Source organism: Dendrobates tinctorius, unplaced genomic scaffold (genome assembly GCF_039654945.1).
Source record: "Dendrobates tinctorius isolate UK_male_01 unplaced genomic scaffold, ASM3965494v1 ptg000140l, whole genome shotgun sequence".
In the NCBI taxonomy this organism is placed as follows: Eukaryota; Metazoa; Chordata; class Amphibia; order Anura; family Dendrobatidae; genus Dendrobates; species Dendrobates tinctorius.
Genome location: NW_027361808.1, coordinates 2,217,527 through 2,242,354, shown reverse-complemented (window position 1 = coordinate 2,242,354; position 24,828 = coordinate 2,217,527). Strand labels below are relative to the sequence as shown.

At 45.2% G+C, this 24,828-nt stretch overlaps 1 protein-coding gene across 4 annotated transcripts in view; it reads left to right on the top strand.

Annotated features, from left to right (window-relative positions):
• The window catches only part of LOC141049008 (dihydroxyacetone phosphate acyltransferase-like), a 414,268-nt gene extending 394,631 nt beyond the window's left edge, over positions 1-19,637 (top strand). For all 4 annotated transcript variants that reach the window (XM_073545096.1, XM_073545099.1, XM_073545098.1 and 1 more), the window contains one exon: positions 18,993-19,637. In XM_073545096.1, coding sequence (XP_073401197.1) covers positions 18,993-19,030 — 38 coding nt within the window. In that variant the 3' untranslated portion in view covers positions 19,031-19,637. The remainder of the gene's footprint in view (positions 1-18,992) is intronic.
• Positions 19,638-24,828: the final 5,191 nt, after the last annotated feature.

Here is a 24,828-nt window from a genome sequence, read left to right as displayed (position 1 = left end):
TCCAAAAGTGTCCAGTGTCCAAAAGTGTGTGCAGAAATTCAAAATCTCCCCTGTCCTATAGACACCTTGTACCTTGTTTTACATACTATATAGTTTGTTGGATTTTGTCTACATTTCTACCAAAAATGAGGAAGGCTGGTGGAAGAGGCCGTGGAATTGGGCGGGGGTTGGCAGCTGGTAATGATGGTGTTGGTGGTGGATCTGATGGTAGTGGCAAGAGCAAAATAGGACCGAATGCAGGAGGTGTTGAGCCTGCGTCATCGTCTGGCTACATAAGGCCTCGAACGCTTAGTTTTCTAGGAGTTGGCAAACCGCTTTTAAAGCCAGAGCATCAGGAAAAAGTTTTGTCTTACATTGCTGACTCAGCCTCCAGCTCTATCGCCTCCTCTTCTTCAGTTGTAAAAAGTAAAAGCACCGAGTCGTCATTGGAGGCTCATGTTCATGAACCACACCTTTCCTTGTGTCCTTCACCCCAACCAAGATTGAAGGATGACGCAGGCCATACTACTGATTACTCCATGGAGCTGTTTTCACATACCATGCCTGGATTATTAAGTCAAATGGTGAATTAACCAGGCCAAGATGAATCTGACATGGATTGCACTGATGCACAGCCGCTGATGGATGATTCTGCTGGTACATTCACTCAGAGCACTACATTGTCCTCGCAGTGTACAGAGCCAGATTATGACCCTGATGAGACTCAGGTGCCCCTTCCCGCACACTATACCACCATACACGGTGACACAGAGGAAGGTGCACATGACATAGAAGAGGAGGTGATGGATGACCCAGTTGTTGACCCAGATTGGCATCCATTGGGGGAAGAGGGTGCTGCTTCCAATAGCTCAGATGAGGAGCATCCACAGCAGACATCGACATCACAACAGCTGTTATCTGGCAGACCCGGAGCACTCCAAAGACAGGTTCCAAACATCAAAAGAGTTGCTGGACAGCTTGTCCAGAGGGTCAAAAGATCACAGCGTGCTAGGCCGCAAAATGTCTGCCAAAGTAGGAAGAGTGCAGTGTGGTACTTTTTTGAACAAAATCCTCATGATCAGGCCAAGGTTATCTGTAAGAAGTGCGCAAAGACCTTTAGCCGAGGGAAAAATCTGAAAAATTTGAATACCAGTTGCATGCTTAGACATTTAACCAGCATGCACTTGCAAGCGTGGACACAACACCAAACCTCAAGTGCCACATGTGCAACTGATCACAACGAAGGTAGTCAGCAACGCTACATTGTTTCCCCCACTGTAAGCCCACCGGTTAGCACAGCAGCAAATGTTGAGGTGTCGTTGCAAGGCCACAGCAGTCAGGGAATCCCACTGTTATATCAACGGAAGACTGATTCTAGGCCATCAGAAAGAACACCAACTCCATCACCATCATCAACCCTCTCTCAGTCCGCCCTGTCCACCGCTACTTCCACCATATGCAGCTCTCAAGTCCAGCTCACCCTCCCAGACACTATGAGTAGGTCAAGAAAGTACTCAGTCTCTCATCCGCGTACACTGGGTTTGAACGCCCACATTGCCAAGCTAATCTCGTTTGAGATGATGCCCTTTCGGTTGGTGGAAAGCACAGCTTTCCGCGAACTCATGGCCTATGCAGTACCACGCTATGACCTACCCAGTCGCCACTTCTTCTCTCACAAAGCCATCCCAGCCCTCCACCATCATGTGAAAGACCGCATTGTCCATGCACTCAAGCAGTCAGTGAGCGGAAAGGTGCACCTCACAATTGATGCATGGTCCAGTCGGCATGGCCAGGGCCGTTACGTGTCCATCACTGCGCACTGGGTTAATGTGGTGGATGCAGGGTCCACAGGGGACAGCGGTGGTGGGACAGTGCTGCCTAGCCCACGGTATAGGAAACAGTTGGCTGTAGGCGTTCCACCCTCCTCCTCCTCCTCCTCCAGAAGCGAAAGCTCGTCCACAGAGCGCAGTCGTACGAGCACTCCATCTGCAGCTGCCACTGTTGCACACGATGTGTCCCCCTATCGAGCAGCTAGTGGAAAGCGTCAGCAGGCTGTGTTGCAGATGATGTGTTTGGGCGACAGACATACCGCCGAGGTGCTGGCCGAGTACTTTCAGCGACAAACTGAGTCATGGCTGGGCAGTGTACATCTTGAGGCAGGCAAGGTAGTTAGTGATAACGGCCGTAATTTTGTGGCAGCCATAGCCCTTTCAAAACTCAGCCACATACCTTGCTTGGCTCACACCTTGAACCTGGTGGTGCAGTGCTTCCTCAAAAATTATCCGGAGTTAACAGCCCTGCTCCAGAAGGTGCGAAGACTGTGCGCGCACATCCGCCGGTCGCCTGTACACTCCGTTCGTATGCAGAAGCTGCGGCGATTGCTCCACCTTCCCAACCACCGCCTCATTATCGACATTGCAACAAGGTGGAACTCCACCCTGCACATGGTGGAGCGGCTGTGCGAGCAGAGGCAGGCCATAATGCATTTGTGGGAGGATACATGGCCAGGCACTTTGAGAGCAGACATGGAGTTGACAGGTGTGCAGTGGTCGAAGCTGAAAGACCTCTGTAAAGTCCATCAGTGTTTTGAGGAATGCACACGGCTGGTAAGCGCAGACGACGCCATCCTAAGCATGAGCATCCCACTTATGCGCCTGCTCATGCAAACTTTGACGCACCTTAAGGAGCAGGCGTCTGCATCTCGTGGGGCAAGTGAAAATGTTGGCGTGGCAAGGTCTGGTACAGGGTTTGTGCGTGACTGGAGGGATGTGGATTTGCCAGAAAGTGCTCCTCCAACCAGCACTCGCAGTGCATCATTGACACCGGGAACATTGGCCCACATGTCAGATTATGCCTTGCGGATCCTAAAAAGGGACCCCCGCATTGCCAAAATGATGAACGATGACGACTACTGGTTGGCCAGCATCCTGGATCCACGCTATAAAGGCAAATTACAAAACATCATGCCACAGGAGAACCTTGACCTAATATTGGCTAATAAACAAGCAACTCTGGTAAATCGGTTGCTTGAGGCATTCCCAGCACACAGCAGCGGTGATGGTTCTCACACGAGCCGTACGGGCCGGGGGCAGCTTGGCAGAGGTGTTCGTGGTGCACACAGCAGAAGTGGCGTTGGAGACAGGGGTTTCATGACAATGTTGTGGACTGATTTTTCAAATACCGCTCACACAACTGGTAATACTGCATCGATGGAAAGTGACAGGAGACAGCAGTTGTCAACTATGGTTACAAACTACTTTTCCTCCCATATCGATGTTCTCCCACACAGGTCATTCCCCTTTGACTATTGGGCCGCTAAACTGGACACCTGGCCTGAATTGGCCCAATATGCCTTACAGGAGCTCGCTTGCCCAGCTGCAAGTGTGCTATCGGAAAGAGTCTTCAGTGCAGCTGGATCAATCCTGACAGAAAAAAGGACCCGTCTGTCAACCCAAAATGTGGATGATCTAACCGTCATTAAAATGAACCATGCATGGGTTTCCAAGGATTTTGTCCCACCTTCCCCTGATGACACATAGGGTGACAGAAAAATGGCTTGTTTTGGTCCACCTCTTCCTGGGACTTCACCTATTTCGCCTTTTGCATCAGCTGAATGTCCAACATCAACATATGCCACTTTCTAAAACTCCCTAACTGTGCTGCCTCCCCCCCCATTGCCGGGGTCATCACCTAGCGCACGACACCGTGCGAGTGCCGTTGCCCTGGACAGGTGGGTAGGCCGACTCTTGGGCGTGGGCACTGGCACAGGGTCCCTCATAGTGCAATCAAGTGTCTCTGACGGTGGTGGTGCACACCCGCCGTCAGACACACCGCTGTACTATGAGGGGCCCAGTGCCAGTACCGACGCCCACGAGTGGGTCCCCCTTGCTTGGGCAGGGCCCCAGCATTTGCAATCTTTACCTCTCCCTGCTCCTCCGCTGTGTAATCTGGGCCGTCAAATCCATACTGTGCCTGACGCCGTCTGAGCCTGCCTCCTGATGTATAGACATATATTTCGAATGTGTACGCTATCCATACATGTTATCCGGGGATACGGTACCCTTTCTAACCTTTGTGCAATCACGTGCAATCCATACTGGGCCTAACACCGTCTGAGCCTGCCTCCTGATGTATAGACATATATTTTGAATGTGTACGCTATCCATACATGTTATCCGGGGATGCAGTACCCTTTCTAACCTTTGTGCAATCACGTGCAATCCATACTGGGCCTAACACCGTCTGAGCCTGCCTCCTGAGACATATATTTTGAATGTGTACGCTATCCATACATGTTATCCGGGGATACGGTACCCTTTCTAACCTTTGTGCAATCACGTGCAATCCATACTGGGCCTAACACCGTCTGAGCCTGCCTCCTGATGTATAGACATATACACTCACTGGCCACTTTATTAGGTACACCTGTCCAACTGTGTGTTAAGACTTAATTTCTAATCAGCCAATCACATGGCGGCAACTCAGTGCATTTAGGCATGTAGACATGGTCAAGACAATCTCCTGCAGTTCAAACCGAGCATCAGTATGGGGAAGAAAGGTGATTTGAGTGCCTTTGAACGTGGCATGATTGTTGGTGCCAGAAGGGCTGGTCTGAGAATTTCAGAAACTGCTGATCTACTGGGATTTTCACGCACAACCATCTCTAGGGTTTACAGAGAATGGTCCGAAAAAGAAAAAAAATCCAGTGAGCGGCAGTTCTGTGGCCGGAAATGCCATGTTGATGCCAGAGGTCAAAGGAGAATGGGCAGACTGGTTCGAGCTGATAGAAAGGCAACAGTGACTCAAATTGCCACCCGTTACAACCAAGGTAGGCAGAAGAGCATCTCTGAACGCACAGTGCGTCGAACTTTGAGGCAGATGGGCTACAGCAGCAGAAGACCACACTGGGTACCACTCCTCTCAGCTAAGAACAGGAAACTGAGGCTACAATTTGCACAAGCTCATCGAAATTGGACAGTAGAAGATTGGAAAAACGTTGCCTGGTCTGATGAGTCTCGATTTCTGCTGCGACATTCGGATGGTAGGGTCAGAATTTGGCGTAAACAACATGAAAGCATGGATCCATCCTGCCTTGTATCAACGGTTCAGGCTGGTGGTGGTGGTGTCATGGTGTGGGGAATTTTTTCTTGGCACTCTTTGGGCCCCTTGGTACCAATTGAGCATCGTTGCAACGCCACAGCCTACCTGAGTATTGTTGCTGACCATGTCCATCCCTTTATGACCACAATGTACCCAACATCTGATGGCTACTTTCAGCAGGATAATGCGCCATGTCATAAAGCTCGAATCATCTCAGATTGGTTTCTTGAACATGACAATGAGTTTACTGTACTCAAATGGCCTCCTCAGTCACCAGATCTCAATCCAATAGAGCATCTTTGGGATGTGGTGGAACGGGAGATTCGCATCAGGGATGTGCAGCCGACAAATCTGCGCCAACTGTGTGATGCCATCATGTCAATATGGTCCAAAATCTCTGAGGAATGCTTCCAGCACCTTGTTGAATCTCTGCCACGAAGAATTGAGGCAGTTCTGAAGGCAAAAGGGGGTCCAACCCCTTACTAGCATGGTGTACCTAATAAAGTGGCCAGTGAGTGTATTTTGAATGTGTACGCTATCCATACATGTTATCCGGGGATACGGTACCCTTTCTAACCTTTGTGCAATCACGTGCAATCCATACTGGGCCTAACACCGTCTGAGCCTGCCTCCTGAGACATATATTTTGAATGTGTACGCTATCCATACATGTTATCTGGGGATACGGTACCCTTTCTAACCTTTGTGCAATCACGTGCAATCCATACTGGGCCTAACACCGTCTGAGCCTGCCTCCTGAGACATATATTTTGAATGTGTACGCTATCCATACATGTTATCCAGGGATACGGTACCCTTTCTAACCTTTGTGCAATCACATGCAATCCATACTGGGCCTAACACCGTCTGAGCCTGCCTCCTGATGTATAGACATATATTTTGAATGTGTACGCTATCCATACATGTTATCCGGGGAAACGGTACCCTTTCTAATCTTTGTGCAATCACGTGCAATCCATACTGGGCCTAACACCGTCTGAGCCTGCCTCCTGAGACATATATTTTGAATGTGTACGCTATCCATACATGTTATCTGGGGATACGGTACCCCCCTTTCTAACCTTTGTGCAATCACGTGCAATCCATACTGGGCCTAACACCGTCTGAGCCTGCCTCCTGAGACATATATTTTGAATGTGTACGCTATCCATACATGTTATCCGGGGAAACGGTACCCTTTCTAACCTTTGTGCAATCACGTGCAATCCATACTGGGCCTAACACCGTCTGAGCCTGCCTCCTGAGACATATATTTTGAATGTGTACGCTATCCATACATGTTATCTGGGGATACGGTACCCTTTCTAACCTTTGTGCAATCACATGCAATCCATACTGGGCCTAACACCGTCTGAGCCTGCCTCCTGATGTATAGACATATATTTTGAATGTGTACGCTATCCATACATGTTATCCGGGGAAACGGTACCCTTTCTAACCTTTGTGCAATCACGTGCAATCCATACTGGGCCTAACACCGTCTGAGCCTGCCTCCTGAGACATATATTTTGAATGTGTACGCTATCCATACATGTTATCTGGGGATACGGTACCCTTTCTAACCTTTGTGCAATCACGTGCAATCCATACTGGGCCTAACACCGTCTGAGCCTGCCTCCTGAGACATATATTTTGAATGTGTACGCTATCCATACATGTTATCCGGGGAAACGGTACCCTTTCTAACCTTTGTGCAATCACGTGCAATCCATACTGGGCCTAACACCGTCTGAGCCTGCCTCCTGAGACATATATTTTGAATGTGTATGCTATCCATACATGTTATCCGGGGAAACGGTACCCTTTCTAACCTTTGTGCAATCACGTGCAATCCATACTGGGCCTAACACCGTCTGAGCCTGCCTCCTGAGACATATATTTTGAATGTGTACGCTATCCATACATGTTATCTGGGGATACGGTACCCTTTCTCACCTTTGTGCAATCACGTGTAATCCATACTGGGCGTGAGAACGGCTGGCGAGCTGTTAAGCAAGCTACAGCACCTGTGGTTTACACACGTAAGTTTTTCATTTTTTCAGGAATGACGGTTAGGCCTAATTCCGGAACTGCAGTTGATCCCCATCACTAACGTTGTTCAGCGGGTTATCTGCACCTGTATGCGACAAACGCTGGCCTTTTCAGTGTAGCGCACATGCAGCCACGGACATGTAAGGGCATGACACACCAATTATTGGCCAATCTCATGTGCCAGAGCCTCACGTGTCCCTCTAGTAAGCCGGACTCGGACAGCGGGGCATGACGGAGTCTCGTTCGTTAACGGAATTAAGCTTGCAATGTGTGCATCTGTTCTGTAGCTGGCATGTTTGAGGTTTCCCAGGTGGAGTCGAATTTAACCGTAGGCTCCACTCCTGGTGGTGCCCTTCTGGACATTCCTTTAAGGTTCAGCTTTGCAACCATACTGCCCACGTAAAACAAACACTTTGCCTTCATGAACGCTGTTTGGAGGGTCATGACTCGTGGGAATAACGCCGCCCAATCAGTTAACCTGCTAGAGAGATCCCAAGCATGACATCACACTCCCTAGGAGGAAGGTAATGCCACTGCGGCGATCGTACTCCTGGGGGCGACACAAGTGCACTGATGCTCAGCCACTGCTCGATGAATCTGCTGCTACATTGACCCAGACCACTACATTCCCCTCGCACGCTACATGGCCTGAATCTGACCCTGATGAAACTCAGGTTACCCTTCCCATACACAGTTCCATCTTACACGGTGACAAAGAGGAAACTGCAGATGAAAGTGCAGGTTCGGCCCACCCGCCGTCAGACACACCACCGTACTATCAGGGGCCCTGTGCCAGTGCTGTCGCCAACGAGTGGGCCCCCCTGCTTGCTCAGGATCACAGCACTTGCAAGGTTGAAATACTGTGCAGTGAGATGGAAGATGGGGACGACGAGGAGTCGAGACTAGTACATGGATTCCATAGCGAGGAGACTTATTTCATTGTTTTCAATGTTGGGACAGCAATTTTTGGGGAGCACTATGCTCTGGAGAATGATAGATGGGGCCCACCATACACTGGAGCATTCCAAAGGTGGACATCAGACACTGGAGCAGCATTTACAGGGCCCATTATACACTACAGCATTAGAAATGGGGCCCATTATGTTTGGAGCATTATTTGGGCCCATAAGACAGTGGAGCTTCATCCATGGGGACCAACATATACTGTAGCATTATGTGGAGCTCATCATATACTGTTTCAAACATTATATGGGACCAATGATTCTGTATGGAGAAATAGATGGGCCTCGTCATGAGATGTAAAAAGTGAAGTATTTTTCATTGTACTATACCGCTATTCCTCTGCCGTATCGGAGCATGATGAGTTGTGGTATGTGTTAAAGGGGCGCTCTTTCGCCCAGGGCACATGAAAACCTGTAGCCAGCCCTCCCCCCCCCACAACTGTAGCCAAATAACCCCCATTTTTCAGTGCGTAACTTGTATTATGAAGTTAATTAAGGTTGACAAGCTTAAGTAAGAAGAATTGATGCTTTTGGCATTCAAATGGGCACTGTAGGTGTGTTTCCTGTCCTCCTCTTACTGCCGACTTTTATTCCCCATTGACTTACATTGGGTTTCGTGTTTCGGGACGACCCCGACTTTTCCCTATAATCGGACGATCTTGCTCGACCCAACTTTTGGAAAAGTCGGGTTTCACGAAACGAAACGCGACCCTAAAAAACCAAAAGTCGCTCAACTCTACTGGTGAGCTGTCAAACAGCTTCACCAGCGATCAGCACCAGTGACGCCGAGTGCGCGGCGTCGCTGTGTACTTTAGTTACCAGCGCGCTGATGCAGGGAGCTGGTAACTAAGGTACACATCGGGTTTCTAAGGGGCGTGCGTCACTTAGAAACCCGATGTGTACCTTGGTTACCAGCTCCCTGCATCAGCGCGCTGGTAGCTAAGGTACACATCGGGTTTCTAAGCATCGCCCATTGCTTAGAAACCCTGTGTTTACCTTAGTTACCAGCGCGCTGATCGCTGGTCTCCCGCCTGTCACACGCAGCGATGCGTGCTGGCCAGCGGGAGACCAGCAATCAAAAAAATGTCCTGGCTATTCCAGGACGATCAGCGATAACCGGCAGGGGGGCCGGTCGCTGGTCAGTGTCACACACAGCGGTCTCGCTGGTGAGATCACTGTTGTGTCACAAAACTAGCGAGATCACTATGTGTGATGGGGGCTTTAGTTTCTGTTTTCAGTTTGTTTCTGCAGCCTTCTCTTTGTTTTCTATTAGGAGGTGACCCGTTTTTTACCCAGTCCTTAGATTTTTCATGGACCCCCTTCCCCCTATCTATAGGCCTTCGCTTGAGTTTAACCTAGGATCATCGGTGGGTCTATTCACAAGGAATGGGTCGCCCACTCCATCGTAGGGTATCAGCCTAGTCGCAGTGCAGGGTCAGTTTTCCCCCTCCTACCCTAGTCCTGTGCTGCAGAACCGTAACAGTTTTTCCAGCCAGAGAAAGTATAAAAAATAAAAAAAAAAAACCTCCTGGATTTCTGCAATATGAATAGGGTTCAAGATCTCGCTCAACGCCTGTAACAGTTAACGTTGGAAGTTTCCGGCTTACAACAGCACGTGAGTAATTGCCCAGGGGTCCGCCCCGAAGAGCCTAAGGTGAGTTTGCCTGAATGTTTTTCTGGTAAACGGCAGGAATTTTTTTAGTTCAAAAATGCATGTCTACTTTATTTTCGACTTAGACCCAGATCTTCTGAATTACAGCGTGTGGAGATTATTATGTCCTTATTGCGATGGGAACAGAAAGTTTGGACATTTTCATTGCGTCCAGATGACCCTTGTTTGATGTCAGTAGAAGCAATTTTTTCTGCTATGGGGTTAATGATCCAGATTGGGTCACTACAGCTGAGGCAAAACTCAGACGGCTGAAACAGGGTTCTGGTGACGCTGAGGGATATTGTACCCAGTTCAGGCGATGGTCTGCAGAGATCAGCTGGAATGATCCAGCACTCAAAAGTCAGTTTTTAGCAGGTCTTAATTGCAGGGTTAAAGACTTGCTCATTGCATACCCTGCACCTGCTACACTTGAGGCTGAAATGCAGCTAGCCATCAGGGTGGATAGAAGATTGAGAGACAGGCAGAATGAGGAGAAGACTTCAATTCTGCTGGATCCTGTCTCTCAAGAGACCCTCGTGGACTATGGGGAACCGATGCAACTTGGTGCGATGTCCTCTCGTTCCCAGGAAAGGGAGAGAAGGTTCTCTGAGGGGCTATGCCTTTATTGTGGTAAGACTGGCCATTTTGTCAAGCAATGTGAAAGTCGCATAAATCAGGAAAAGAAAAAAAAAAGGGGGCAGAGTAACCCTCCTGTTCGTATTGCATTTTTACGGTCCGCATGAGTTTCTTTTTCTGGTAGTACTATCTGTCATGGTCATACTATGGATTTTCAAGTGATGGTGGACTGTGGGTCTGCACTGAATTTGATTGATCAACAATTTCTAGACAAGTATAAGATTGAGTCTATACCTTTTATCATCTCCTTTTCCTGTAGTGGCGATTGATAACACTCCGCTAGAGCATGGGTGCGTTTCCCGAAAGGTCACCGGGTTTCCACTCATTGTGAATATGGAGCACCAGAAATCTTTAGATTTGTTTGTACTTGATAAATTGCCTTTTCCAGTCGTTCTGGGGTTACCCTGGTTAAAAGTACACAATCCTGTACTGGACTGGTCGTCAAATACTATAAGATTCTGGAGTCAGGGGTGTTATGGGAAATGTTGTGGGGTCAACATCGCTGCTGTGGTGAAAAATGAGCTACCTGAAGCCATTCAGGAATTCTGGAAAGTATTTTCTGAAGTTGAGTCACAAGCTCTATCACCGCATAGAGATTATGTTTGCACTATTGAGTTCGTCCCAGGTGCTACTCTCCCTAAGAGTCGTTTATTTAATCTGACGATCCCCGATAGGGGGCCTTAAAGGAATACCTGCAGACTAGTTTTGCTGCAGGTCACATAAGACAAGTCCTCTGTGGCTGTGGGACTCTTTTTTGTCAAAAAGAAAGATGGGGGTCTTAGGCCGTGTTTGGATTTCAGGGAGATTAACAAGATCACTGTGAGCAATCCTTACCCCTTGCCGCTAATTCCGGATTTGTTTAACCAATTTGTTGGAGCCAAGTGGTTCTCTAAGATTGATCTCCGTGGGGCATATAATTTGCAAATTATAGAAGGCGATGAATGGAAGGCAGCCTTTAATACCCCAGAAGGTCATTTTGAGAGTCTAATAAAGTCTTTCGGCCTTACAAATGCTCCAGCGTTCTTTCAAAATTTCATCAACGACATTCTGAGGCCGTTGATCGGTAGGAGTGTTATTGTTTATTTGCATGATATTTTGATCTACTCGCCCGATCTGGAGTCGCATTGGCAGAGAGTCCCTGAGGTTCTGCAGATTCTGAGAGAAAACTCACTCTTTGCTAAACTGGAGAAATGCGAGTTTACGGTACAGAAAATTAGCTTTTTGGGGTATATTGTTTCCAGTGATGAGTTTGAGATGGACCCGGTGAAGGTTCAGGCGGTATTGGAGTGGCCAAGACCTGAATGCTTTAAGTTAATTCAGAGAGTCTTGGGGTTTGCTAATTATTACAGAAAATTCATAAAGAATTTTTCTGTTATCGCCAAACCCCTTACTGATCTGACTAAGAAGGGTACCAATACTGTCCAATGGTCCCTTGAGGCAGTTAAGGCCTTTGAGCATCTCAAGGAGAAGTTTAGCTCTGCTCCTGTTTTGATCAAGACAGACGAGACTAAGACCTTTCTGGTAGAGGTGGATGCCTCATCAGTAGGAGTGGGGGCTGTTCTGTCACAGGAGGGAGAGGATAGGGTACATCCCTGTGCGTTCTTTTCTAAGAAATTTTCGGAGGCGGAACTCGACTACGATGTTGGGAACCGAGAATTGCTGGCTATTAAGCTTGCGTTTGAGCATTGGTGACATTTTTTGGAGGGCGCTAGACACCCTATACAAGTCTTTACTGATCATAAGAATCTGATCTATCTGGATCCTGCTAAACGTTTAAATGCTCCTCAGGCCAGGTGGGCATTGTTTTTTGCTCGGTTCCATTTCTCTGTGACATATATCTGTGGGACAAAGAATGTTAAAGCTGATGCTTTGTCTCGAAGTTTCTCCCCAGCGGTTAATACTGATAAGGAGGAATCTATTCTGCAGAAAGGGCTGGTGGTGACAGCTTTAGGTTCTGAATTGGAAAATTGCATTCTTAAAGCCCAGGATGCAGCACCAACCAACACTCCGTATGGGAAATTATTTTTGCCTAAAGCCCTGAGGAGACCTTTGTTTACGGAATGTCATGAGTCTTGGTTGGTGGGTCATCCAGGGATTGCCGAAACTAGAAAGTCGATCGGCTGGAATTTCTGGTAGCTGGGGTGGCTAAGAGAAATCGTCAAGTGGGTGCATCAGTGTGCCATGTCCGCTAGGTCTAAGGCTTCTCATGCTCCAGCAGCAGGGTTGCTGTGCCCATTAGAGGTTCCTAGTTCCCCATGGATGCATCTTGCAATGGATTTTATCACCAACCTGCCGGTCTCTGGGGGTTTTTCTGTTATTTGGGTTGTGGTAGACCGGTTTAGTAAGATGTGTCATCTGGTCCCGGTCATGCGCTAAGACACTTGCCAGGGCATTTGTGAAAGAGATTGTCAGACTCCATGGTGTCCCCACGGACATTGTCTCCGATAGGGGACCACAGTTTGTGGCTCGATTTTGGCGTGCCTTTTGTGACAGACTTAAGGTTCATTTGTCATTTTCGTCGGGTTATCATCCGGAGTCCAATGGACAGACCGAGAGGAAGAACCAGGACGTTGAGCAGTTTTTGAGATGTTTTGTAGCAGACAATCAGGAGATGTGGTCGGAATATCTACCATTAGCTGAGTTTGCTCTCAATAATCATACATCTTCTTCGGCTGGGTGTTCTCCTTTTTTTGTTGTACTGGGAAGCATCCATCTTTCGGTCCTTTTTCTAGGATTGGGGCAGCGGTGCCTGAGGAAGAGAGTTTTTCTGGAAATATGGAAAGGGTTTGGACCAGTGTGCACCATAATCTGAATCAGGCTAATAGGAGGTCTAAGAAATATTTTGACAAGAAAAGAAGGGAGGCGAAGTTTGTTGTTGGGGACATGGTTTGGTTGTCCTCTAGGAATCTGCGTTTAAAGATCCCTTCTAAAAAGTTGGGGCCTAAGTTTGTAGGACCCTTCAAAGTGGTTCAGATTTTCAACTTGGCAGCGGTCAGATTGGACATTCCTTTGTCCTGTAAAATTAATTCAGTTTTTCATGTATCTTTGCTGAAGAAAGTTGACACGCCTGATAAGGTGGCTATGCCATCTGCTCCTCTAATTGATGAGGACTGTGAGTTTGAGATTTCACACATTCTTAACTCCAGATGGCACAGAGGAGGCTTACAGTATCTCGTGTCCTGGAAGGGTTTCGGTCCCGAGGACAATTCCTGGGTAAAAGCTGTGGATGTCTCAGCCTCAAGATTAAATAAGGCTTTTCACAGGAGATTTCCGAATAAGGCTTTGGCCTAGAGGATCCGGGGGATCCTCGTTAAAGAGGAGGTACTGTTAGAATCTGTTCAGTTTGTGACTATCAGCCATTTTCTTGTAGTGCTCTGGCTGCTGGTCTTTTCCTCTGGTGCTGGGTTTGTCTTCGGTCAGGTGATTGTATCACCCTTTATTAACCTGTATCTGTCTCCCATTTCTTGCTGGACAGCAGTGTTAATCCGCTTGAAGTCTGGTTTGGAGCCTTGCTTTGCCTTCTGTGTGTTTAATTAGTGCAGTTCTGAGACCTATGGTTCTGCTAGTCTTAGTTTCTGTTTTCAGTTTGTTTCTGCAGCCTTCTCTTTGTTTTTCTATTAGGAGGTGACCCATTTTTGTACCCAGTCCTTAGATCTTTCAGGGACCCCCTTCCCCCTATCTATAGGTCTTCACTTGAGATTAACCTAGGATTGTCGGTGGGTCTATTCACAAGGAATGGGTCACCCACTCCATCATAGGGTATCAGCCTAGTCACAGTGCAGGGTCAGTTTTCCCCCTCCTACCCTAGTCCTGTGCAGCAGAACCATAACATGAGATCTTGGTTAGGGCATGTACCGCTGGAGGCTGCCCACAGATTCAGAGAAATGGCCGCCAGGAAACCAATGATGTACTCTGCTCATTGCCAACACCAGGCCCGCAGGATTGCCATATTTCTGCCGCTGCCTCCTTTCTGAGGAAGGGACCCTGCTCCACCACCACCGCAACCGCCTATTAAGTCTACATTCAGACTATAAGACACACTGGCCATTTTCTTCAAAAAATTTTTTGGGGAAAGTGCATCTTATAGTCCGAAAAATACGGTATTTATTTAAGGCGTATGCACCAACAGCAGAAAGTGGCAAAGTCTTAAAGAAGCCCTCACGGTGGTGACTCACAGGTTTCCTTAGTGCTGCCCTGCTCGCCATCTTCAAAGAAGAGCTGCCAGGATGATGAGCAGACTGCAGACTATGTCCTTCAAGGAACAGTTAAAGAATCTGGGAATGTTTAGCTTGCAAAAAAGAAGGCTAAGAGGAGACTTTATAGCTATCTATAAACATCAGAAGGGATGTCAGAGTAGGGGGATCATCCTTATTCTCACGAGAAGTGGTAAGTGCTCCTTCAATAGAAGTCTTCAAACAGGCTGGACAGACATCTGTTTGAGATGGTTTAGTGAATCTTGCATTGAGCAGTGAGGTGAACATGATGACCCTAGAGGTCACTTCCAACTCTAACATTCTATGATTCTATGTGGTTTCTCCTCACGTCTGGCCGTCCCTCTGAATCTGCTTCATTCAGCACTGCTGCACCTGCATGTGGCATCAATTTGGCCTTAAGGGAGATGTGGCCGGTCTCTGCAGGAATTTATCCCTGCTGTGTCCTGGAGAAATTAGGTTCTTTGGATTATCCTGTGCAGGCAGGTCCTCTCTTGCCGAATGTTGGTTCCTAGCCTGTTTGTCCTTCTATTGATCTGTTTGTGTGTTTCTATTGCTCTTGTTACTGTACGAGCTTGCCTATTTGACCTGTCTGACCTCTCCTGTCCTGACCTCTGCTTCATATTCTGAGCCTATGGTGCCTGCCCTGACCTTGGATCATCTGACCACATTTTGTTTTTGATCTCCTATACTGCATACCCATGTTGGCGGGTGAAAGGAATGCCAGGATGTGGACCCACTGCTTCATGGGTCGGGCTTATCTTTGAGGGGTGTGGCTAGGTGCCTACTGTGTCTTCACTATAGCCTCTGGTGGTGGGGATATGATGGGCATCTGGTGGACAACAGGTTCCACTCCAGGGCAGTCCCTGGATCTGCAGCAGTTGCCCGGAAGGTCAGATGCAGGTCAGGTCTGGAGAGGTCAGACAGGACGAGTAGGCAAACTGGGACCATAATGGGAGAAACAGAAACACACATGCTCAAACAGATCACTAGCAGGACAAACAGGCTAGGAATCAACGTTCAGGCAGAAAGCGGTGGGTGGAACTGCCTATTATAAGACCGGGGAACCTAATTTCTGCAGGACACAGCAGGGTTAAATTCCTGCAGAGTCCTGTCTCGCCCCCCTAAGGCTAGATGGAAGCTACATGCAAGTGCAGCATATTATATAACACTGTGTACTTACAACTGTTCATTTTGCCTTTCTACCCAGATATTTTTTTTTCTCTTTGCTCTATGTAGAAACAGGAAGTCTATTTTCCCTGCATGAGTCATTCCCCTCTTCAATTACTGACCCAGCTGCTCTGCTCCTTCCCCCCGCTATAGACTTTTGCAGTGATGTCTCTTGCAAGGAAAAGAGACCTCCTGTTTCTATGTAGAGCTTTGGAGAATTCAACTAGTCAGTCTTTAATCACTGATGTCTTATATCTCCTAATGGAAAAGAGAAGAATTAGCTGGGTAGAAAGGCTAAATGAGCAATTGTAAGTACACAATGATATATGTGATGAATGCAATATATTAACAGGATAAAATATTTTATGTGAATGATTCTTTAAATGTGTGTGACCTTCGTAGCAGTTTTATGTTCTCATTAGCTTCAGTTGCTGATTTAATTTATGCATCAGAATCTCTGTAATGCTATTGTCACATGCAACATTTTTGCAGAGATATTTTTCAGTTTTTTTTTTCAAAATAAAAGCTGCCTTTCACAGTACCAACAAACGCTATGTGATTTCATAAATCTCATACATATGCTTGTTTTTTTTCTTACTTAATTTGAGAACTGCGTAAGTTAAAGGGAACCTGTCAACAGAAATAACACTATTATCCTGCAGATATGGGGATAATTTGCACGTTAATAGCATTACTAATTGAGATGAGCGGACACCTGGATGTTCGCTTTCGAGTACCCGGACCGAACCCGGACCTCTTTGCTGAAGCTGACAGATGAGGGTTGCAGCCCCCAGCTGTGAGTTTTACCTGGTTGTCAAAAATACATGGGAACCCATGCCAGTCTTTTTTTAGCGCAGGAGCCGATTGATGAATACTCCTATCAGCCGCTCCTGCTCTTACTCTTATTAGTGGCAGCAGGCATCGGCTGATTGGAGCAGTGTTCTCATCAGCTGACAACAGTGAGTAGAGGTAAACTTTATACCTCCGATCACAACTGTGCGCTCATACAGTTTGTTGATGATTTTACCGCAGATCAGAAGTGGTGCACATGACATCACGATAAATATCTGGTGTTTGGAGGGCTGAACCCGAATAATAAAACTGACTTCCTGGTGAAGTCCGTGTTCGGTGTCCGTGACCGAACAGTAGGTTTTCGGTACGGATACCAAACTTTACTATTCAGGCTCGCCCTTCTGTACTTACTAACCGGTGCCTGCACGTAGCCGAACACTGCTGGGAGAAAATTAACTTTATTCTCCCCAACAGAATCTGGCTCAGTCATAGGGGTGGCGCCGGTGCTTGTTCAGTCACTGCTCTGAAAAGGCACAGCACCGGCTGTAACTTTGCCCACAGATCTGACTGACAGCCAGCCCCAATGCTGAGCCAGTGTCAGTCAGTGCCGGGGATGCAGTTGCTCTGTATTTTCTGAACAGTGACTTAACCTGAAGCGCCTCCGCAACTGAAACCGAATGCTGGTGGAGAGAATAAAGTTAATTTTTTCCCCACAGCGTTTGGCTACATGCTAGCTAGTTACGCTGTTTGACTGCAGATTATCTCCCATAGCTGCAGGTTAAGGCTGAGTTCACACGTGGCGTTTTTTTCACGTTTCTGAGGCGGTTTTAACCACGCGATTTTGCCGCGAAAACGTGAAAAATAAGTATCCCACGCATTCCTATGGGATTCCGCAATGCTGTGCTAATGCTGTGGTTTTTACTGCGGCGGAATCGCTTCGCGGTAAAAAACGCAGCATGCTCATTAACTTTGCGGAATCGCGGTGATCACGCACCCATAGGAATGCATTGTTCCGCTTACTTCCCGCATGTGGCTGTGCCCACCATGCGAAAAGTAAGCAGAACAATTGCGGATGGTACCCACGGTCCGGAGGAGAGGAGACTGTCCTCCGGGCTTTGGGTACCATATCCCTGTAAAAAATAGAATTTAAAATAAAAGATGGTGTTATTCTTACCTTCCGACGTCCCGCGCAGCCTTCTCGCCTTTCTCCACGCTACCGTTTCCAGTAATCCTTTGCAAAAATGCCCGCGATGACGTCCGTTCTCGCGGGATCGCGAAGTCTCGCGGTCATTCGCGCGACGTCATCGCGAATGACCGCGAGACGTCGCGATTTCGCGAGAACGGACGTCATCGCGGGCATTTTCGCAAAGGATTACTGGGAACGAGAGCGTGGAGAGAGGCGGGAAGGCTGTGCGGGACGTCGGAAGGTAAGAATAACACCATTTTTTATTTTTTTTATTATTTTTTACATTTTATCTTTTACTGATGCTGCATAGGCGGCCTCAGTAGTAAAAAGGTGGTCACACTTGTCAAACACTATGTTTGACGAGTGTGACCAACCTGTCAATCAGTTCTCCAAGCGATGCTACAGATCGCTTGGAAAACGCAAGCATTTTGCAAGCTAATTAGGCTTGCAAAATGCTAGTTTTTCCGCGGGAAAATCGCGGGAATTTAAAATGCGATTTTCCCGCGGAATGGAATTTCGGAACTCTCGCGGTAATTTCCGCGAGAGTTCCACTACGTGTGAACTTAGCCTAATAGTGCATTTTCCATTGTCAGTTTCCCTTTAAATGTGCATTATCTCAATTCTTTCAGCATTTTTCCCCATGTAAAGCAATGAGAAAGTGAAAGAACATTGTAGATAAGCACTACAACTATTTTGTGTGTTTTTTCAATGCTTTTTTTAAAAATAATTTGTTAAATAAGACTAACTTTATTAAACATCTACTGTAGACAAAGCAAAAAATGCATCAAAACGGGTGTTTTGGAAGTAGCATTTTTACTGCCAATAAAGTAGGTTTTGCCTGCAGAAAAAAACACATGTGAACATAGCCTAAAACTAACTTTATTAAACGTACTGTAAGCAAAGTGCACATAAATGCACCCAGAAAGCGCTGCAAAAAAAAAGCAACAAAAACTCTGTGAAAACATCTCAATGCGATCATTTTGAACACAGTGTTTTTACTGCCAAGAGAGCAGATTTGGTTGCAGAAAAAAAACACGTTATGTTTTCTTGGTGACACCAAGATGAAAACCTTAACTCTGTTCTTTTGCTTCTATAAAAGGGCAGAAGAAAAATTTGATTTTTATTTGTGTTGCAAATGTGAACTTAGCTGTAATGGTAATAAATGGTAAAGCTCAATAGTATCCTGAAAAAAAGAAATGTTTAATATAGTTAAAGGAGTAAAGTAAATATTGATACTGATCTTTACTTTACAGAAGTGCCTTCAAGAAAGTTTCCAGCATCAAGACTTTAAGGAATCTGGCAAATTCTTCAATCCCTTAGCAGCAAGATGTTCTTTCTACTGGTGGTGTGACAAAAAAAAATCAATAACTACACTAAATTTGAAATTGTGTTTCCCTGTAATGCTTAGGAAGTAACACCAGACAGAAAAACAGTTTATTTTGCTATGATGATCTTTCCAAATCCTGTTATACTCCATTAATAGGTTTATTTTACATTTTTGTACAATTTTTAACATATCCACGGACAATAAATAAAAATGCAAGCAATTTTAGTAATCTCAGTGCAATTTTAGCCAAAGACTTACATTTTATTTCTAGCAAGATTAACATGATTTTGAAGCTAGCTGTCCACTGTGCACTAAAACTAATAAGACTGTAAAAAAAGGCAAGAAATATTGTTTTAATTATGAGTTTAAACTTGTAGTATACTGCTTGTTCACTGATTTTTATGACATTTGATATTTTTACATTTTTGTTGGTAATTTCAAATTTTCGGGTTTTCATTATAAGTCTGAATTATGAACTACTGCTCCCCAAGATCTTACCTGATTGGGACTATTCCTGAAATCCTTTGGCACAAAATAAAACTTTGAAAATAAACATGATTTTGTAACACTCTGTCGAGAGATGTTTATGCTGTCTGTGTCTAGCCACCTAGTGGTTGTAATGCAATTTGCAGTTTCTCAAGGTTTTTGCTAACATGCCACAGTAGTACAGTATATTATTATTATTATTATTTATTTATACAGCACCTTTGATTCCATGGTGCTGTACATGAGAAGGGGTTACATAAAAATTACAGATATCACTTACAGTAAACAAACTTACAATGACAGACTGATACAGAGGGGAGAGGACCCTGTCCTTTCTGGCTTACATGCTACAGGATGGTGAGGAAGGAGACAGTAGGTTGGTGGGTTGCAGCAGTTCCGGTGTTGGTTGAGGCAATATCTCCGGTAGTGGTGAGGAGGTAGCGGGGTCATTGCAGGCTGTAGGCTTTCTTGAAGAGGTGGGTTTCCAGGTTCCATCTGAAGGATCCGAATGTGGTTGATAATCGGACATGTTGGGGCAAAGAATTCCAGAGGATAGGGGCTATTTGGGAGAAGTCTTGGAGGCGATTGGGTGAGGAGCGAATAAGTGTGGAGGAGAGAAGGAGGTCTTGGGATGACCGGAGATTACGTGAGGGAAGGTATCGGGAGATTAGTTCAGAGACATATGGGGAAGACAGGTTATAGATAGCCTTATAGGTCAGTATTAGTAATTTGAACTGGATACGCTGAGGGAATGGGAGCCAGTGAAGAGATTTGCAGAGGGGAGAAGCGGAGGAGTACCGAGGAGAAAGATGAATTAGTCTGGCAGCAGAGTTAAGGATGGACTGGAGAGGTGCAAGGGTGTTAGCAGGGAGACCACAGAAAAGGATGTTGCAGTAGTCGAGGCGGGAGATAATGAGGGCATGCACAATCATTTTAGTAGATTGAGGGTTGAGGAAAGGATGGACTCTGGAAATATTTTCGAGCTGGAGGCGACAGGAGGTAGAAAGAGCTTGGATGTGTGGTTTGAAGGACAGGGCAGAGTCAATGGTTACTTCGAGGCAGCAGACTTGATAGAGAGTGGGTGCTCCCTCTTCCACCCCACCAACACCACCGCTGTGCAAATGCGGGGAGCTGAAGATAGTCATGGCAGCTGCAGGTGAAATCATGACCTCCGATTCTGCCAAGTACGGTGGCCTATTAAGCAGCATCTAATCAATGTACTGCCAGTGCAAAACCAACAGATTTAATGCATTGCATTAGACCAGTGGTCAGACAAATAAAAGTTGAAGTATCATAGAGAAACTTAATAAAAAGTAAAAAAAAAAAAAAAAATTGTAAAAATATTAGTAAAAGCACAAAGTAAGGGGTGTGGTTTGTCTACATAACAGGAGGGATGCTTCTTTCCATCTAAATAGAAAACCAGCATCTGATTCTTTACCAGCAAGGGCTGAACTACAATTTAAGCCTAAGAATGGACAAATTGTACAAGTTTGATAATTGCACATAAAACCACCCAGATGCAAAAAGTAAAATGTATTTGTGTAAACAATAAGTAAAAAACACATAATAATAAATATGAGAAACCATAGACATAAAAAATGCCCTGCCACTGTAGGAATCAGTACAGCAGGCAATTTAACATTGGTGTGAGCTCATCTTAAGAGTTCATACTCTTCTGTGAGGAAAGTGGACAAATGCAATCCAGTAATACAATCGGATTGCTTTTTGACCAATGTTAATCTATGATTCCCTGCTCATCTGCAATTTTTTTTTTCAGCCGAAATTGGATTGAGAAAAAAATGTCAGTATGCTGCGATTGTTCTCGTATATCGGACGAGACTCCCCAATGCAAGTCAATACCTGCGAGAAAAAATTCACATGGCACTCGGACCTTGTGAGTACGATCCAATATTTACACACCGATGTCCTTTGAAAAGCCAATCAATTTCATTCCATCATCAAATTTACACTCAACTATTCCAGCACTGAAATTAACTTTTTAGACACCATCATTAAGCTAAAGAACAATGAAATAGAGACATCCCTGTATTAGAAGCCAATCGACCGTTCAACATACCTTAAATGGGACAGTTTCCATCCAAAACACATAAAAAACTCTATTGTCTACAGCCAAGTCATCAGATACAACCGTATTTGCTCCAACCCCACGGATAGAGACAAACACCTTGGTCGCCTATGAAAAACCTTTTTGAATCAGGGCTACCATCCAAGAACAATTGAAAACCAAATTACAAGAGCCACCAGAATATCAAGGAATCACCTGCTACATTACAAAGCTAAAGAAGAAAATAACCGGGTGCCTCTAGTGGTCACCTACAATCCAAATCTGGAGGTGCTAAGAGGAGCTGCACGGAAATTACAACCTTTACTACAAAAAGATGCCCGATTACAATCCATATTTCCAGACTCCCACTGCTGTGTTTTAGGCAGCCCCCAAATTTAAAAAGCATAGTTGTCAGAAGTTCCCTGTCCTCTCCAACAGCTGCAGGAACCTTTCCTTGCAACCAGAAAAAATGTAAAACCTGTCCATTTATAATGACCACGGACAAGATAAAGATCCCCAACTCACATCAGGACTACAAGATCCCAGGTACTTTCAGCTGCATCACAACTAATGTGGTGTAGTTAATTATTTGTACTAAATGTCCAATTGGGGGTCTGTATGTGGGTGAGACAGGGCAAAAATTGAGAACAAGGATGAATTCTAATCGTCACACAATAAGAGAAAAAAGAATGGATCTACCTGTGGCAAAACATTTTTGTATCCCTGGCCTTAGCATGATGGACATTAAATTACTTGTATTAAAAGGTAACTTCAAGTCTCAGAGAGAAAGAAGGATCTCAGAGTACAAATTTATGAAAACTTTCCAAACATTCAGTGCAGGAATGAATGTGTCGCATGGATTTATGTCTTTTTACATCAATTAAGGAATTTGCTCTTTAGACCTTCTGGGGTCATCACACCACAGAACCAGACAGATGCAATCAGAGGGCAATAAAACCTTCACACTGCGTATCTATGAACTGTTCCAATATTTATGCTTATCACTCCCCCATAATGACTATTCAACTTCACATCACTTGTCTTAGCTATTGGGTTATTTCTGTGCTGTCTTTTGCATAAATATGTTATCCTTCAGATTTTGTATTAGTTTAGCCTGATGAAGAGACCTGTGTAGTCTCGAAAGCTTGCAACTTGTTACCAACTTTTCAGTTAGCCATTAAAAGGTATCAACCACTGAGGACTCTCAATTCTGAATATTTCTTTGAAAAGCCAGTAACTAATCTGCCGCATATAGTAAAATTGCAGTGTGACCTGACCAAAATAGAACAGATAAAATACATATATACACATACAATAGATATGAACATGTCATTCACATACAGTATATAATTATTACAGTGCTTGTGTAGCTTACTGTACATGTATTTTATTACTTACTAAATTATTTTCTGAAAAAAATGGCATGGAGTTCCCCAAAATTTTATTAACTAGCAGAGGGAAACGGGCAGCTTGGGGCAGATGTTTATAGACTAGGAAGGGGTAATACCCATAGAGCTTCCCAGGCTATTAATATTTCACAGCTTTATACTTAGCCTTTTCTGGTTATTAAACTGGGGGACCCCCCAAAAAAAGAGGTAGAGTCCCCCTATAAATAATAACCAGCAAAGGCTAGACAGACAGCTGCAGGCTGTTATTAATAGCCTAGGAGGGGCCATGGATATTGGCTTCCACCCAGACTAAAAACATCAGCTCTCAGCCTCTCCAGCAATAGCGCATGCATAAGATGCCCTATTCCTGGCACTTAGCCTTGCTTTTCCCATTTGCCTTGGTGCAGTGGCGAGTGGGGTGGTATTTGGAGAGGTTGATGTCACCTTTATATTGTCAAGTGATATCAAGCCCAGAGGTTAGTAATGGAGAGGCGTCTTTAAGACCTTTGTTACTAACTCCACAGTGATATTGTGTAAAAAAAAAAAAAAAAAAAAAAAAAAAAACACCCAGAAAAAAGTCTTTAATTGAAATAATGGCACAGACTCCTATTAATGAGTCTAAATTATACCAAACAACCTATATTCACGTCAACACACAGTCCACTGAAGACAATGTCTCCTGTAACAGAATAAAAATAATAACTATATTCCTCACCTGTCTGCCAAAAAGATAATAATTCATTTGTCCCGCTACGCATCTAGCTCTGCTACTTTTAGATGACAGGCTACATTGTTGCATGATGCAATTATAGAGCCTGCTATCCAGTAGAAACACTGAGCTGTGTGGGCTTGCTGAGCACAGTGCCTCGCAGGGAACTTCTTTCACCTCACTGATGTCACTGTGAGTGTTAGAAATTTCACATGCTCATGGTGCCATTAAAAAGGTCCTGGAAGTTCACAGCCAATGAAATCAGTTTAAGGCCAGAGTCACACACAACGTATAAAAAAATCAGTTGTTTTTCACAGACGAGAATAGCACAAATGTTTCTTGAACAGTGATCCGTGTGACATCCATATGGATCCGTACGGCGAGATTTTATCGGTGGCTTGTAAAATGGACATATAACGTTTTTTAGGCCTGAAAGTAATTTAAATCATCATCAAGAACCCTATTTATTAGCTGTACAACAGGTGGTAGCCTCCAAATTTTGCAGTAGAGTCCGTGCTTGGGTTGTGTTAGTTCTGCTTTGTGACAAACATGTCAGACAGACTTACTTTTAACACCACTGAGTGTGTACTTTACAATTGGGTTTTGTCCCGATGTTTTGGGAAGCCATACCCAGTGATTGTGGGTCCATCCGCTTTTGAGGCGACGGCTCACTAAAGGCCATTTCCACCCTCTCTATGCATCTCTGCGTAGCCATCCGGACAAATTCTTTCAATATTGTCGGATGATCCTTGCCACATATGATACTTTGCTGGAGATTGTGCACCCATGGATCACCTTTAAGGACACCAGGATGCGCAGATGTACTTCTTCAGAGGAGCGGCTTATCCTTACGTTATGGTATGTGTTAAACCTCTATGTTGATGTTTAAAACAGCCTAGTTTTTTCATGCCCTTATACCTTACTTATTTCTTTCCTTTTTTGGTATGTATGTCACAAACCACATTTAGACATGTACAATATATGCTTGTATAATAAAGACCAAAGCCATTGCATGTAATTTAATGTTGTTAATGCATGGTTTATTAGTTAGAGAGTCTAACTTTCAGCAATGATTAAACTGTTATTTTTTGACATGGCTTATAATTTTTTTAAA